The sequence below is a fragment of the Meles meles genome, chromosome 19 (assembly GCF_922984935.1).
Source record: "Meles meles chromosome 19, mMelMel3.1 paternal haplotype, whole genome shotgun sequence".
NCBI classification, from domain to species: domain Eukaryota; kingdom Metazoa; phylum Chordata; class Mammalia; order Carnivora; family Mustelidae; genus Meles; species Meles meles.
The window spans coordinates 668,228-685,699 of NC_060084.1; the positions used below are offsets into that span (position 1 = coordinate 668,228).

Below are 17,472 nucleotides of genomic sequence, written 5' to 3' on the forward strand. Positions count from 1 at the left end.
AGGCTCTGAGGCCTCACTGTCCTGCCTCTGAGGTTAGGGACCCCAAACATGGGTGGGGCAGCCCTCTGAATGCTTGGGTTTCTGCCTCCTGGGGCCAGTGTAGGGGGGAGAGAGGAGGGCAGGCAACCGAGGCCCCCTGGCTAACCTCAGGCACTCCGATGGGGGCGAGGGACGTGGCTGGGTGAGATCTCTCTCTCTCCCTGTTTGCCGGGCCTTCCTCCACGGTGCTCTTGGCCACTTGTTTCTCACTCAACAGTCTCTGGGGTCAGGGGGTTTCCAAGGGGGAGGGTAAGCTAGGTCCAGTCATGGGTGAGCCCCAGGATCAGGGAAGGGCTATTGGGCAGCAGTGTGGTCCCCCACACTGGTGAGCAATCCTTCCAGCACCCCTGCCCCAGGGCAGGGAGGGGACGCCCTCCTCCTGGGTTCCAGTGCTGGCTGGAGGCCCTGCCGTCTTGCTCTCTGCACCGGCCTCAGTTTCCCCTTGTGTCCAAGGCGGGGGGTTGGGGTCCACGAGCATGGATGTCTTGTCCATGGGCTGTCCAGGGCTGGTTCACTCTCCTTCCTAAAGGGGTTCTGGCCCCTCCAGAAGAGCCCTCTCATTTTCCCGTGGACTTGGGGCATCCTAGCCTCTGGACTTCTGCAGCCCATGTCTGTAGCTCTGACCCCCCCCCCCCAGTGGCTCCCCTTTCCGTAGCTCTGCAGCCTCCTTTGGGCAGGGCCGCGGCATTTGGTCGCCATGCGCTGCCCTTTGGGGGGCCATGTACCCTCCACGACCCACGACTAGAACCCGGCAAAGGCCAGGGCCGCTCCCATGCCCTGCCCCCAGTCAGGACCCCTCTGGGGGTGCCTCCTCTGCCTCCAGGAGCCAACACCATGCCTTTGGCCTCCTGTTCTCTGACCCAGAGAGGAACACTTGGGGAGCCCCGGGACACCTGACCTGAAGATCTCGTTCCAGCCGCCAACTCTGCAGGAGCTGGTCCCAGGGGACAGACCAGGTCAGGGGCCAAGTGACTTGTCCCTCTCAGCGGGTGCGCACTGAGCGTCCTGCCTGGCTTCCTGCATGGGTGGCACAGCCGCGTCTACACTGCCTGCGGCCCGCCAGCAGTTCCTGTGGCACAGAGAGCCATTCTGCCAGTGAAGGTCAGTTCGGGTCTTATGCCAGGAAAACTGCCGGGTGTGAACAGAGCCCCTGGGGCTGCACTGGGGGGCACCTGCCCACCTGGGGCTCGGGCTGCCACGGGGGACGGGGGCTCGGACAGAGGGTGGACACAGAGGGGAGCCTCCGGGGTGCTGAGGGAAGGAGGTGCCCTGACCCCAGGTGTTGGCCTGGGCAGAGGGTGGCTTCCTCGAGGCGATGCCCTGGGGGCGGCTGTGGGTGACAACGGTCATTCTCACCCACACGCGGCCCTCTCTCGGGGGCCCTCACTTTGGAGGCAAGAACGGAGTCTGGCTCCCTTGTCTGCCACGCTGGACAAGGCCGGCCTGGCTTCAGGGGCCAGGGGTCACGGCGGCTCAGGCCGCGCCTGCCCTCTGGTGGCCACAGGACGCACTGCAGGCGGCGGCTACCAGGTCTTGGACCTTGTCTTGGTTCAGAAACCAGTGACAGCGCCCGCCCCCCACCGAGCTGTCATTCCCACACTTGTTTTTAACGTCTCGGATCATCAAACGCCGCAGATGGCAGGTCACGGGCAGCGATCGGGAGGGCGGCGGAGCAGGCAGAGGTGCTGGGGGGGCCCTTGGTCCTGGCCTCCAAGCCCCAGCCGCGGGGGCTGCGCTCCTGTCCTGTCCAGCCGCCGCCCGCCCGGCAGCTCCCCACCAGCGAGCGGCCCAGGTCCCCCGACACGGTCACCTTTGGGTGATCATCAGCCCTAAGGCCTGGGTGGGGTGGGTCAGGGTGGCCAGGTGTCCTCACGGCTCCTGCCACCCCTGGACGCCAGCAGGGGGCAGTGTGGCTCTAGGGATGCGGGGAGAGCGGCGGGTTCTCCCGCTTCCGGCCCAGAGGTCATCCCAGCTCTGTGCTCAGGGCCAGGTCCTTCTCACCCCACCCCGGACACACCTGTCCCTCCCCCAGGCTCCTCTGGAAACGGAGCCCCACGGTGAGTGACCCTGCATCCCCTCAGCCCTCCCAGGGCAAACAGACCCCAGCATGAGGCCCTTCCTGTTGCGCTCCCGGGAGGGATAAGGGAACCCTCGCCACAGGGTCAGCGCAGAGTCCTGCCAGGTCGACCCCAGGGACGGCCTTGGGCTGCCGGCCCCTCGCCCACCCCTGGTTGGGCCTGGAGCAGCTTGTCTGGGGTTTTCCCCAGCGCTCGCTACAGGCAGCCTGCGCCGCTGGCCCGGTGTGCTGGGGGCAGCCAGGCCAGCAAGGGCTTGGGGGTATGGCCTCGGCCAAGGGGCCCTGTTGTCGGCTGAGTCCCGCCCCCCCACCAGAGCCCCAAGCTCCTGAGGCCAGCCCAGGAGTGCTCACGAACCCGGGTTCAGGGGAACACCCTGGGCACAGTGACGAGGGCACAGAGACAGGCCAGAGAACAGAGGTCACTGGGTGCAGATGGTCAGGTTTTAAAGGAATTTGTAAGCTGTCTGCAGGTCAGGTGTTTTTTTTTAAAGATTTTATTTATTTATTTGTCAGAGAGCACAGGCAGGCAGAGGCTGAGAGAGAAGCAGGCTCCCCGCCGAGCACGGAGCCCGATGTGGGACTCGAACCCAGGACGCTGGGATCATGACCTGAGCCGAAGGCAGCCGCTTAACCCACTGAGCCACCCAGGCGTCCCAGAAGGTCAGTTTTGATGGAAAAACTCACTCCAGTAAGAACTCACGAGATGGGCCAGGGGGGCCCGTGCTCCCCAAGCCCCTAGGGCAGGTGTGTAGCCCCCCGCAATCCTGCCTGTTCAGTCTCAGGTGCTGAGGACCCTGGAGAGGGGACGGTGTGGGCAGTTGCCCTCAGAGCCGGGCAGGAGGGCGTGGGAGGGCGGGAGGGAGAGCACAGGGCAGAGACACTAGGGGAAGCCCGTGGGCAGGGGCACAGCGGTGTGAGACCCCTCTCAGGGCAGGGGCACCGGGCTGGGCCTCCTTCACCAGCATCTTCACCCCTGGCTGGCCAGTGGGCGCTGGCAGGAACCGGCCTGGTTTTGGCGCACGGAGCAGGGAGCAGAGAGAGTGTCCTCAAGCAGGGACCCGTGGGGGACTCGCCCCCTTTCTTCAGAGTGGCGCGCTCTGAGTGCGGCTGGGGAGGGTCCCCGACTGGGAGCAGCTGCAGGGACGAGCTCCAGGCAAATGAGGACACCTGGTGGCCTGTCCCTCCCCACCTGGGAGGCGGGGAGGCCAGGGCCGTCCCTGGGGCCCTGTGGGCTGTCTGCAGGGCTGCAGGCCGTGCCCAACACCCCGCGGTCCCGTCTGCTCAGCTTCCACGTGGCCCAGAGAAGCTGCCAGTGAAGCTGTGTGTCGGCCCCTCCTCAGTCCCGGGGTGGTGGGGGTCCCTGAGCCAGCCCGATGAGCACAGCCCCGCGGAACCCCCGGCCCGGCAGCCGGCACCACTGTCTTCCGACCAACATTGAGCCGCTTGGTGCCAGACGCAGGCGTGGAGAAGCCCGGCCCCTGGCCGAATCACGGTAACGACCATTGCGGCGAACCCGCTGCGGGACCAGAAGACTTGCGGTCTGCTGGTCACGCGCGCCTCATTCCGGGGCCTCCGGGGCTGCTCGTGCGGACGGTGCGGCTGGAGGGGCTGTGCCCACGGGCAGGGGCTTCCCACACCAGTGACAGGGCCCATGGGACAGACATGGGCCGGGAGCCCTGCCGTTGGAACTTCTCCGCCAGACAGATGGACTCGGGGCAGCAGGACCAGGTTGGGGCAAGATGGGGGTGGGTGCCCGGCCGAGAAGCCCCCACCAGGCCCGGGACGGCAGGCGGGTGAGCAGCTTCCCCGCCTCCAGGAGAGAACTTCCTCGGGGAGAGAACCAACGCCTCCGCCATCCTCTGCGGTGCTCGCACTCCCTGCCTTCTCCCAGACACGGGGCCTGCGTGCTCCGCCCCCGGCTCCCCCAGCTCTGGTCTGGTGGGTGTCCAGGCTTGCCAGGTCTGAGCCCCACCCCCACTTTCCCCTCCCTCCTCCGGTCCCTCTCCCAAGCTGGAAACCCTGGAACATTCCAGACTCCTCCTCCACCTCCCACACTCAGCCTCCCCGAACTAGTGAGCCCCTCCTGTCCTTTGGCCCTTCTGCACCCTGCTGGGACCCTGTCCCGGCACCAGGCCCTCAGGGCTCTGCCCTGGGCACCCGGCTCACTCCCAGCACCTTCCCCGGTTCCAGCACCTCGTCCCCCTGAGTGAGGCTCCAGGGGGCAGGGCTGTGCCCGGCCCTAGTTAAGTTTAACTCGTGACCGCAGCTGACAGCCAGGCCCCAGCTCCAGGAGCATGAGGAGGGGACGTCCACAGATGCTTTATGACTTTGCAAAGTGCCCGAGTCTCCTCTCCTTGGGTGATGGCCGCGCGCAGACGTGTCTTCCCTGGAGGCTCACCCTGTCCTTGGTCTCTCCCTGGCCAGCGGCTCCATTCCTGCCTGGAATGAAGTCACGGGTGGTGGCATGGCCGTTGAGAGGAGCAAGTTTCAGAACTTTCTAAGCTTGTCCACTAGCTGCTCCCACAAGATAAGCCAAGGTGTCTGCTGAGCTCCGGGCATGTTGGCCAGGCCGCGGGGGTCCAGCCAGGCTCCTCTCTGCACAGAGGAGGGGCTGGCTTCGGGGACCCCACGCCGGTGGGCTGAGTGGGGCAGGGCCGAGCCTAACGCACTGCAGGCCGGGTCTCTGCGTCTCCGACCCGGGGGCTGTCCCGCAGCGGGCGGGACAGGCGGACCCGAGCTGCTCATGGGAGCAAGGCTCACGCTCGCTGGGGGTTTCCGTACACACACCGTGGTGTCAAGGACGAAGAAAACCCTAACAGCCCCAGAAAAAAAAGGCCCATGAACTTGGAAGACACAAAGACCCAAGGTACCAGTAGTAGAGGTGTAGGGAAGCGGGGAGGGGGTGTCCGAGACCCAGGCAGCCCGTCCTTTAAGAGTGAGGACGAGACACCCAGATATGTGGCGTCAAGCCATCTGACCGCTCCGACATGCTGACAAAACCAACAGTCGCAGAACATTACTTATTACAAGGACATGCCCTGAGCCGAGGTCACTGGATTTATCCATTGACTGTAAAAATAAAGCCTATTACTTTCTTTCCAAAACAAGACAAGACAAACTCCGGAGACGCGATCAGGATCCCCGCGGGGCGGGGAGGAGGACGCGCCAGGCTCAGGGGCCACAGACAGCACGGCTGCAGTCCGTGGGAAGAACCTTCGGTGTTGCAGCGAGCTTCCGAAATTTTAAGAGAACTCAACAGACATTCAGTATTTACTTACTCATTTATTACTCGAAGTCCTCTCCAGGCCCAGTGTGGGGCTCGAACTCATGACCCTGAGATCAAGGGTGGCATGCTCCACCTACCGAGCCAGCCGGGAGCCCCAGAAATTCAATTTATGATTCCCAAATAAGCAATGAGAAAGAAGTAGAGAAGACCATCAATAACACAGAAAAGAAGGCAAAACAAACCGGAAATCCGTAAGGCGGTGGGCGGAGAACGCAAACTGAGATAGCAGAAAGCGGTTCAAGGGGCGCCTGGGTGGCTCAGTGGATTAAGCCGCTGCCTTCGGCTCAGGTCATGATCTCAGGGTCCTGGGATCGAGCCCCGCATCGGGCTCTCTGCTCCGCGGGGAGCCTGCTTCCTCCTCTCTCTCTGCCTGACTCTCTGCCTACTTGTGATCTCTCTCTCTGTCAAATAAATAAATAAAATCTTTAAAAAAAAAAAAAAAAGAAAGCGGTTCAAATGCATCAGTCACCACGGTCAACAGACGAAACTCCGTAACGGCGGGACGGGTTGTGCCCTGGATTCACAGACCCGCGCTCTGCTGCTCGCAGGAGACACAGCCAAGCCCGCCCCGAGGACAGCGCACCAGGACGGGGGGTCTGAACACACGTTCCTGACGGGGAGGAACAAGGTTTCTCCGAGAAATAACACTTAAGGAAAAAACAGGAAAAGGGATAGAAATGTTAACTAACCATTCTCCAAAAATAAACAATAATCCTGAAAAAATGGGCCAAAGAACATAGTACTGAGACACACCAAGGACGGACGAACATGCCCACCATGCGGTGATTTTATGGGCCACTTCCTGGCGGACAAGGGGGAACCCAAGGTGATCCCAGGGCGACCCCGCTGTCACTGTTCAATCGCCGGGCCACGTAGGGGGCACAAAAGGCACCCTGGGTGTCTAAGAGCTGGGCCCACAGGCCAAGCGCTCGGGGTGCTGGGAGAGCAGCAGGAACGGGGGCCCCGACCAGTGCCCCCCACTAACTCCTGATGAAGAGATTCTGTCAGAGTAGAAACGACCCCAGTTTGGAATCAGAAGCACCACGTAGCAAAGCATGCCGGAGAGTCCGTGGCTCAAGAAGAAGCTGACGGCAGCCAGCCACACGGCCCAGCTGAAGCCATCAGGCGCGTCGGGTGGCCCTCGGGAGGCGGGAGGGAGCGTGACAGTGGACATTAGCAGCGCAGAAGCAACCACGGTGAGGACAAGCTAAACAGACGGACTCCGCCGCCACCAACCGAGGAGACACGTCACCGATGCCCTGGGGGACAGGGCGTGCAACGGTGACGTGTCAGAGAGGACAACTGACCCGAAGGCCAGACGGCAGGGATGACGCGGACTCTCGAAGCAGCAACACGTGTGGACAAACCGGTAATGGCTGAGGAGACCGACGGGTGATTACAGATGCTCCCAGCCCCGTGCCCGGAAAGACCGCGGGACCAGCACGTCTCGGGCCAGTTTTACCTCCCAAATCCTGGATGAAACGTATCCAAACCCCTAGGGGAGAAGGGTGTTAGGATTCAGTTCTCAGAGGTTTGACAGGCACACGTGCTGCGTCACTAGGGTCTGGGATGGCGCCGTGAACACGGCACGGACACCCAGCTGGGGTCCGGGAGGGCTGCAGCCCGCTTCCTGCCTGCTTGGGCGGCGGCGACCAAGTCATCACAGACGTCCCCGGTGCGGAGGTGGGGAGTCCAAGGTGTGGGCAAAGGAGGAGGGTGACTTGCCAGCGGTGGTGTTGGTGACCACGGAAGAAACCAGGACTGAGCAGGGGCTGCAGGACGGAAACCCAAACATGGACAGAGTCCCACTCACGATTCCAACAAAACCAAAAAGGACCTGTGACCGACCCTCTCTAGAGACAGGCACAAGTATCCCGGAGAGGACTACAAGAGGCGAAGGAGCCTGAGAACCGCTGGGCGGCCGTGTTTGTGGACCGGAGGGGACCCATGTGTGACAACATCAAGCCATTAGCTTATAAATCCCATCACTTTGGGTAACACCTCTAGTAAGGCTTTTTTTCTTCTTTGAAGATTTTACTTATTTCGGGGCACCTGGGTGGCTCAGTCAGTTGAGCATCTGACTCCAGCTCAGGTCATGATCCAGGGGTCCTGGGATCGAGCCCCATGTCTGGCTCCCTGCTCAGTGGAGAGTTTCTCCCTCTCTGCTTTCTCTCTGTCTCTCTCAAGTAAATAAGTAAAAAATCCTTAAAAAAAAAAAAAGATTTTATTTATTTATTTGAGAGAGCAAGCATGCACGCATGAACGAGTTGGGGGGCAGAGGGAAAGAGAAGCTCACGCAGACCCCCTGCTGAGCACAGAGCCCGACGCAGGGCTGGACCCCACAACCCTGAGATCATGCCCTGAGCTGAGATCACGAGTCAGACGTGTGACCCAGGGGCCTCTCCAATAAGATTTTTTTCAAAAAGGAACTTTACGCTGGTCTTAAAATTCAGATGGAGAAGCAGACGGCCAAGAACGGCTACAAGTCTCCTGAAGAAGGACATGGGGGTAGGGCTGTGCTTGGGGACAGGCAGACTTCAGGAACAGCCTGGAGCACACACGCCTGGGTGGTGGGCAGAGTGGAGGCCACGTGAGTTTCATGGACAGACGGAAACACCAGTCATTCCAACGGGACAAATCAGGGCCTTTCACACCACGCATGAAGGGCTTACACGAACAAAGCAAAGCTTTGTAACGACGAACACATGAGAAAATGTATTTAAGAACCTGGCATAGAAAAGGATTTTTTAGACAAGGAAAACAAACCATAAAAAAGATGAATGCGTTTAAACACATTAAAATTTAAAAATTATTCACGTCGATAGATACCATTAAACAAAGTAAAAGGCAAGCCACATAACCAATGCATAATCAAGAAAATTACCAACCAAATAGGAAATGGGCAAAGAACATGAACAGGAAATTCACAGAACAAAACCTCAAATGGCCAGTAAATATGTTTTCAAAATATTCCGCCTAAGCAGCAACTAGGGGAAAGCAAATTAAAATAAAAGAGATCCAAAAAAATAAATAAAATAAAATAAAGAAATCCTATTCAGTCACCTCCAGTGCGGTGGCAAAGACGCAAAGTCTGTCCCTCCATGTTGTCTGGAGGCAGTCTGCGTGGCACGGCTTTTTTGGGAAGAGGCCCGTGCCAATGACCACACAATCCATGAAGGCGCCCCATGGGAGCAGGCGGGCCCACGTGGCGACTCAGAGCCCAGGCCCGCGAACACAGTGGCGGTGGGCCGGCGTGGGGTCGGCAGGGGGTCCGTGTCAGCTCTGAAGCGATGCGGCAGGCGCGCCTGCATGGGTCCCGCTCAGCTCCTGGGGGACGGGGGCAGGGGCTGCTGTCGTTACTTCCTGAACAGGGTATGAGGCAAGTCTTGCTGGAGGCCAGACCTGGGGCGCTGAGTGGACATGGCCCTGCCCAGTCTTCTTTCTTCTGTTCTCAGCGTTTAAAATGATTAAAAAAAAGACGTTCTCGATCCCGTGTGAACAGACTCCACCGACTGGGGTGGGAGAGGCTGGGATCCTGTGCAGGCTGCTTGGGGAGCACGGGGTCCCGGGCTGGAGCCTCATGCCTCCTGCTGCTGCTCCCAGCATGGCCCTGAGCTCCCCTTGACCCTGCTCTGGGCCTCTCTGGCCACTGCGGGACCACGGGCATCTGACCGCGGCAGGTGGCTGCAGGGTCCAGATCTGCGTTGCGTGTAGACACGTGCGAGCATGTGTGTGTGTCTGGGTGTGTGTGCACAGCTGCGCGAGTGTGTACGTCTGCGTGTCCACAAGCACGCGGCATGCACACCTGTTTGGCTGGTGCTGTCACGTCGCCTGCTCGCTAAGAGGTGGCTCCTCCCGGGTGAGACCGGAGCTAACGGGGTGTCCCAGGTGCAGTCAGACGCGGCTGCTTGGTGGTGGTGTTTCCACGGTTTTATTGTGTGCGGGCGGGGAGAGGGCCGCCAGGCCGGAATGAGGCCGACGGACCGCTTCCCGGCCTGCAGCCACTACAGGGCACCCGAACGGCAGTGTGTCTGCAAGCAGGAGGTTAGTGGGGGGCGCTCCCCACGAGCCGACGACAAACACCAGAGCCCGAGAGGGCCGCCCCCGCAGAGGCATGGACGCGCATTCTGCACACGGCTGGGTCACGCCCCGAAGTGGGCAGGCGAGCTCACAGAGACGGTCGCCCGTGCGCACATGTTCACGTGCTCGTCCCCACGTGCCAGCAGACGCAGAGGATGGAGCCTTCCGAGAGGGCCGACACCACCTGGCCCAGCTCCCAGCGGAGTGCCTCACGGTCTTGGGGGAGACCAGGTTAGGTGGGACCACGGTCACAGTGCAGGGACGGCCCCACCTGGGAGATGCAGCCTGGGTCCCCCACCATCCCGAGCTCCTGTTCCTGCAACCCAGGTTTGGGGCCAAACTCCTGAATGAAGGACCTGGAACACCCACCTGTTTGGGACCGAGGGCCACGCGGGAAGCCCCCTTGCCGGGCCTGTGGCCTGTGGCCGGCACAGGGAGGGACCTTCAGGAACGAGATTCCCCCAAATCCTCCTGCCTTCATGCATGGGCGCCCTTTTCCCTCCGCCCGAGGAGACAGACTCGGAGAGGCACGTGGGCTGGTGGGCGGGTGTCAGGGCTGTCCCCAGGCCGTGGCCGCCCACCGAAGGACTTTTCCCATGGAGGTGTCCCCGACCCGGAACCCAGAAGAGGGAAGAGAAAGCGTGGTTGCTGGGAGGGAAGGTTCATGTTTTAACAGAGGACACGCTGTCCCCTGCAGGCGGGAAGGGCTGCTTTGACCTCTGCGGCAGGCTGGGGTGGGGACACAGGCCCGAGGGCATAGCAGTCCAGGGCACCGCGGTCCCAGCACAGTGAGCCCTGCTTGGGCCCCGAGGCTCCGGAAGGGCCGCCCAGCAGCCACGGCCAAGCACGCAGGACCGCAACCCTGAGCAACTGACCAGAGACGCAGGGTCCCACTGCAGCTGCCATGGACTCGGGGACGCAGGCTGGGTGTCTGGCAGCCCAGGGCAGTCGAGGGGCGGCAGAGAGAGGCGGACACAGTATAGATGGTCACCAGGGCCCCAGAGCTGAGGTCACACGAACGTCAGGCCACGCTAACAACTAGAACCACAGTTTTCAAATTCACTGTTCAAGGCTTGAATCTTCTTCAAAAGCCTCTTTATGTAGAAACCCCCGACAAGACAGAAGAGAGCTGGAGGTTCAGAGCACGAGCGGATCCCGGGGCCCCCGAGTAACTTATGACTGGTCTACCCAGCCCAGGGGACGGGGGTGCCCAGGGCCCCGTGCAGGTGTGGGTGCGAGCCCCCGCATGGGGCGGCTTCTGTCCGTCAGGCACTGCGCTTCCATGGAGACGCCAGCCTCCCAACAGACCAGAGCAGAGCCCGGCTCTGACGCCGCTCCCGACGGCAAGGCCAGCCTTCGCGTGCCAGGACCCGGCTCTCAGCGCCGCCCGCCCTCCGTGGGCCTCGAGCCCTCCCGCCACTTCGTCCCTCGGGGCACATGGCTCCCACCCTGGGCTGCGGGGGGTCGGAGGTGGTGTCCCGGCCTCACCTGGACTGGCCGGGGCCACGGTGGCGGGCAGCTCTGCCCAGACACACCCGGAGCGTCCAGTCCCCAGGCCTACACCCCCACCCCGACGCCAGGGGATCTGTCCTGACCCCAAGGGCCCAGCATGGAGGACTTCTCCCAGCCGGCCAGATGTCCATCCTGGGAGCGGCGTGGGAGGAAGCTTCCAGGGCAGGGCCCAGGGCCCAGACGGCAGACACAGAAGGATCTGAACGTGGACACCGTGGCCGTGGGCTAGCCATGGGCCTGGGTGAGTCCCTGACCACCAGGAACCCTGCGCTGCTCACGTGACCCCAGGGTACAGGACATACGAGGCCAGGCGTGCCTGCAGTTGAGCGGACACGGAAGGACCAGTGGGGGCTCGGCGGCCTGGCCTGCACGGACCCTCAGCTGCCCTGTCCCATCGGCAGCCACAGTGCTGTCCGCCACGGCCTGTGAGGGAGCTGGAGGGCCCAGGTCTTGGCCCACGGGAGGCCGTGCTGGGGTCTCCAGCCTCGAGGGACTGGGCCCCAGGGAAGCGAAGCCCTCAGTCCTCGGTCAGAGCCGGAAAAGCCAGCCTCATGTCATCAACAGGGAAACTGAGGCAGCAATGAGGCTGTTTCGGGCCTGTTCCCCACCCTGTGGGCCCCAGTGTTGGCTGCCCTGGGGCCACATGTGTGCGTGTGGACATCCACCATCTGGACACGCCAGGCACCCTGGACCCGCCCACCGCCTTCCAACAGGCTCAGCCCTGGGGTGAGTGGACGGCTGACGTCCCTGCAGGACCCCTCCGGGCGGACCGAAGGCACCGATGGGCCATCCCCAGGGCCCCTGTGCCTGGCTGTGCGCTGGAGTGGAGGGCAGGCGGCCATCCCAGCCCGGGGGAGCCCTGTGGGAGCCTCGTGACGTGTGGCCGCACTGGTGCGGGAAGGGGGCTGCATTCTGCGTCCTTAGACACGCGTCCCAAAGACAAGCCAACGTCCTTCCGTGGCCTCTTCAGCCGAAAACGACGACTGTTTGTTTTGAAACTACTTGATAAAAATCATAGCATAAACCAAATAATTATGTAATATTTTTCGGAATCAAAATGTTCAGTATTGAGAGATTCAACGTCAGATCAGTGGGATTAAGTGAGGACCCCGCATGGCTCGATCTGATTTCCCAGTGGCATGTGGGTCGAGGTACCACAAGGAAGGCCACGAAAGCTGGAAGCCCGGTCACGTGGACTGGGTGTGATGTGGAGAGTTTCCTGAGTTTTGCTGGGAGGCCTGCTGCCCTCGGGGACGCTGTTGGGCACCACAGGGGCCGCCCGGCAGACGGCACACGGGGCCAGGCGCCAGCGTGGGGTGGGGACAGAGCAGAGGTCCGACCGAAAGCCAGTCAGGGCCGACGAGGCCCCGTCCCGTGCCCTCACTTCTGCGGAAGGCCCTCTAGCTTAAAGGGGACTCTGGCTCACTGGTGCCCGGCCCCGGGGCACCCTGGTCACCCGGGTAGAACTGCCTGACGAGGTCCCTCTTGTTGATCTTCCCCATCTGGTTCCGCGGGATCTCCTCCACCACCAGGAACTCCGAGGGCACAGCATACGGGGCCAGGACACCCCTGCGGAGATAAGCAGCCCCTGAGCAGCAGGCACTAGGGGCCCGGACAGCACCCTGGGATAAGCATCCTGGTCCCTCAGGGCCCCGAAGCCCAAGCATATCCCGTGCCTGCCCCGTGTTGCTGCTGTGGACACGAACACGGAGGTGTGGGGGCCCGTGTTCCAGGCCCACCCGTGGGCAGAGGCCAGGCCTCCTGGAAGGGAAGAGCAGGCAGGTGGGCAGACCCTGGGCCGTGGTCCCTGGGCTGGGGCAGCACTCCCCACGGAGCCCCGTGCTGGGCCGCGGCTGAGGCTCGTCCGCTGGTCCGAGAGCTGCTCTGCTGCTGGTGCCCCCATGGGGCCTGTTAGACGGTGCGTTCCGCGGCGAGGGGCCCCGTGGACGGGTCTGGCCACCCCCAGGCTCTACTTGGAAACGTCTCCTTAGGCGGCAGGCACCGGTTTTCTCCGGAGGCCCCGTCCAAACTACCAGGCGGCGGTGGGTCTGGGGCCGGCAGGTGCGTGTGGCCTTCCGGCCCGCAAGCTGCTGGGGCGAGCTCAGCCACAGGGCGGCATCATGGTGAGCTCACCGTGTGCGGTGACAGAGACCCCGTCTCTCAGCCATCGCGGCCGAGTGCTCCTCCCCTCCGTGGCAGGGTCCACGTGCACACCGACCTGGCACGTCGGCAACAGCCCACGGAAGGCACCGTCAGCCTGGGGCGGCTCGCGCTGAAGGCAGCAGCTCAGGCCAGCACGGGGGTGGGGGCGGCTCGGGGCTCAGGCTCGTCAGGGCAGAGGGTGCCCCCGCCCATGGTGCGGGCAGCTACGGGAGACAGCCGGCAGCACACGGGGGAGAACTGGGCTGGACTTGGCGGGATAAGCCACGGGACTGTCCAAGGGATGCTGGTGGCGGGGAGCTGGCATCAAGACACGCAGCCCCTCGGAGCACCCCGGCCTCGCTGCCCAAACCCCGTGTGTCCAGGGATGTGCGCCTCCCCTGCGGCAGCAGCAAGCCGATGCCAGGGCCCAGGGCAGGAGCCCCGAGATTCTGCTGGTCCCCGTGCTGGGCGGCCTGGTGAGCGGGCAGGGGAGCGCCGTCCCCCGTCACCTGAGCAAAGCGCCCTCAAGAACGAAGCCAAACTTAAGGCATTTTCGGACAGAGATGCCGACAGTCCCCGGGCGGTCCCGCAGCAGAGATGAGCGGGCGGCTGCCGAGGAACCCGGGCCCGGGGGCACAGGCTGGGACACACATTTCCTAGGGACTGAACGCTTTCGGAGAGACGATGCTGGGACAGAAACACACCGGTTTGAGTTGAACGAATCCGCTCACGTGGGGACTTTGGATAAACACAGTGGAGGACTGAAAATGTGTTTGGTCTCCCTTGTGATTTTCTACATTTCCTTTCCTGCAGCTCCTGCCCCACAAGGACACGGGACAGGACACGCACAGCACAGAAACTACGTGCCGATCGGCAGTTCTCGGTAAGCGGGTGAGTCTGTTCCCGGCCCAGCCAGGCTAAGAAGGAGGCGAGCGTTGAGGGAGAGGACGGAGGCAGGTGGCCTGCGCAACGGGGGCCAGTACGCGAGAGCCCTAACCTGCAGCCGCTTTGGAGAAAAGGAACGAAAGCCACAGGAGTTAGAAAGTGGTGAAGCGTCCGGAAGGACGGCCGTGGACCCCAGCATCTCCAGAACGTGTTCGCACACAGACGCCAGGGGCCGGCCGGGGCTCCTGAGAAGGGCCGAGCTCAGCGAGCGGCGGAGCGGAGCTCTTGGGGGAAAAGCAGTCCTCCCGGGGTGGCGGGCCGCGGAGCAGGTGCTCTCCTGGGAGGAGGCGGCCCGCACACAGCGAGGACGGACGCTAAGCCAACGCCCAGCACTCCTCTGGGGTCTCATCAGACATCAACTGTGGTCAAGACCACGGATACTGGCTTCCTCCTGGGGTGTAAAACCCACGTCCCCTTCCGACTTGGTATCTCCGGGATGGGAGGGTAGTGGGAGGGCCGCATCCCAGGCACAAACGTGCGCCGCTGCCCTGCTCCACGCCGCACTCGCTGCCTCACAGGGACATACGGCCTGAGCCCCCGACTCTTGGCCTGGAGAGTGCCGGCTGAGGGAGGAGTCGTCAGAAAGGAAAAGCGCACAGGGAGGCCGCACCTTCACCAAGGGCCACGTCCAGGAGAGGCGGACCTGCCCGCATGGGCTGCGTGGCCTTGGCGTCGCCACCCAGCGACTGCCTGGCTTGAGGACACAGAAGCCTGGATGTCGGCCTCACTGTGGGACAGTCCTGGAGACGGCCATCGGCCGCCGGCCCTGACCTCTGAGGGGTGTCGCCTGCCCCCACCCCAAGCGCACGAGTACCCGCCTCAGGCCTTCCTGCAGCCACGGTCCCGAGCCTGACCCACGTGCACGGGCCGCCCGAGACCGGACCCCGACGCTCGGCAGACAGCTCTGCACTGGTGCCTGGTGTTTCATCGAAACCGCAACGGCGACGAGAACGCCCTCCTTCGCCGGACACCGGCTCCCAGCGTGCGTCGGCAAACCCAGCGGAGCGCAACCACGCTGGCCCTCACGGAACAAGGGCTTCTGCTCCTTGCGGAATCGTGCTGGACGAACCGAAAATGCCTTCGGCACCAAGGAGGGAGGCACGTTGGGAAGGAGGGGTGCAGAGAGAGAGCAGAGGAAGGAGAAACGTCCCAGACTGGAAATCAAGAATTTGGGGACATTACTGACCGCGTCCTGAGCTTGGGACCGTGGCCACACTGCCCGCAGCCCCAGCCCCCGCAGTCCTTCGGGCTCTGGCGTGACTGCCCGTGGGGCGCCGCGGGCACAGGGAAGGAAGCCTGTGGGTGTCGGCACACGGAGAAAGCCCTGGAGCCGCAGCACACGGGCACAGAGGCCTGGGGGTGTCTAACATACGACGAAGCTGAGCCCGCACGGACGCACGTGGTCAGGTCTGCGGGACAGGTCTGCGGTGGGGCAGCAGGCCAGGGGAGAGCGGTGGCCCCTGCTACAGAGGCCAAACTCAGCACAGGGTGGGGGGGTGGGTGCGGGAGGACAGAGGACGGAGGTTCTGTGCCTGTGGGTCCCTCCCGGAACCAGGGGAACACCCTGTGCCCCGTCCGTGGCTGGGCCACCCACCCTGTGGTCCTGGCTGTCTCCGTCCCGGGTGACCATTACGCGGCTTTCCTGCAGCCCTTTGTGTGTTGGGGGCAGCCTTGGGAATGTAACATGTCACCTGACCTTCCAGGCACCCCCCGACCCTGAGATGGACAGCGGCAGGACCCAAGTCCTCCCCACCATCCCGACCCGGGACAGTGCGTCTCCCCCCCCCACCCGTCCCCTCCTCCGGTCCCATGAGTGCCCCCGCCTGCCCCTACCTTGCCCACTCTTTGAGCTCCCTGTGGGACGGCGAGTGTCCCTCTTGAAGGGTCACCACCGCAACGACCCGCTGGCCCCACGTCATGTCTGGAACTCCAATCACAGCCACATCTGCGGACAGAGGGGACGCCGTGCTGACTGCTGCAGGCTGGGGACGTGCCCAGGGTGGGGGGGGGTCAGCATGGGCTCAGCACAGCTGGTCCTCCCGCGGACGGGGCGAGGCCTGGTCCCCGCGTGTCTCCCAGGGGGAGCTCAGGGTGGGGGCTGGTTTTCCCGCGTCCCTGCCCTCCCTGCACTGCCAAGGGACGGCGACAACAACTAGTGAGCCCTGTGGGGAGCCTCCGCCATCTCCAGGGTCCTCAGCCTGTGACCTGAGGTCGGGGCAGGTCTGGGTGGGCTCTGTGCTTCCCGGGCTGGCAGTGCCCACTCGGGCGTCAGCAGGGGGCTCGGCCCACGGTCGCGGCGAGCAGGCTGGTGCCGCTGAGGTCAGGCCGGGACCCTGGCCGCAGTGCCGAGGTGGGGGGCACGCGGCCGGCAGGCGGAGGGTCCCCACCGGGTGCGGCCCAAGGGCGAGTCCCCGGCCCGGGTGTGTCCACAAGCAAACACAGCTGGAGGCTCGTCCGCAGCGTGTCCAGGATGGGGCTCTGCAGCTGGCTTGCCGTCGGGGGTCCCTGCCACAGGGCCAGGGGCCACGTACCTGCGATGCCGGGGTGCGCCAGCAGCAGCCGCTCCACCTCCAGGGCGCTGACCTTGTAGCCACCGCTCTTGATGATGTCCACGGACGTGCGGCCCCGGATCCAGTAGGCGCCGTCCTTAAACACTGCCGTGTCGCCTGAGGATGGGGCTCTGGTCAGCAAGACGTGCGTCCGGGCCCCGCGTGTCTCGAGGGCACCACGTGGAAGCAGTGTCTGTGTTGTCGCCGGCCGGCGGCCCGTGTCTGGGGCACTGACACCCCCACACGGTGACCCGTGCTGGGACGGCGGTGCACGTGGGCCGTTTCGGGACAGGGCGGCAAGCACGAGGCTCACCGGCTGTGACCTCAGCCCGGAGTCTGACCGCGGACGGCCCCGTGCAGACAGCCGTGTCCCCAGCGGCCGACAGAGTGTGAAGACCAGGGCTCCGGGGCAGGACGGCTAGGCTGTCACCCCCCAGCTCGGTCCCTTCCCGCCCTCTCTCAGGCCCGTGCAACAGAGAAGAGTCGGCTGCTCCCGCCAGCCCACGGTGGGGTCCCGGTCACGGCAGGGTCCTCGTGGAGAGGACCTCACTGCAGCACCCGCTCATTCGTGGGGTCTCCTGGGCTGCGGGCAGCCCCACGGACTCTCCGAAGCCCTCCTGCCCCTCCGCACCCACGGTGTGGTTTCCCACCGGGCTTCCCCACATGCCGGCCCCCCCCGGAAGCCCCCCCGGTCCTCTTCCAGGCCATGCTGGGCAGTGAGATGGTCAGTGGGGTAGGGGCCGGTAGGGGCCAGCCCAGAGCAGGGAGGGTGCAGAGGCGGCGGGCCTGAGTGTGTGTGTGGACACACGTGGACGTGTGCACGTGGACCCACAAATGTGGAC

At 63.7% G+C, this 17,472-nt stretch overlaps 1 protein-coding gene across 6 annotated transcripts in view; it reads right to left on the reverse strand.

The window, feature by feature from the left end:
• Positions 1-8,122: 8,122 nt before the first annotated feature.
• The window catches only part of ACSF3 (acyl-CoA synthetase family member 3), an 88,919-nt gene continuing 79,569 nt past the window's right edge, over positions 8,123-17,472 (reverse strand). For 5 of the 6 annotated variants that reach the window (XM_045988013.1, XM_045988012.1, XM_045988010.1 and 2 more), the window contains 3 exons: positions 16,613-16,747; positions 15,915-16,026; positions 8,123-12,563 (listed from right to left, as the gene is read on the reverse strand). In XM_045988013.1, coding sequence (XP_045843969.1) covers positions 12,395-12,563; positions 15,915-16,026; positions 16,613-16,747 — 416 coding nt within the window. In that variant the 3' untranslated portion in view covers positions 8,123-12,394. The other variant, XM_045988009.1, reaches the window with a different exon arrangement.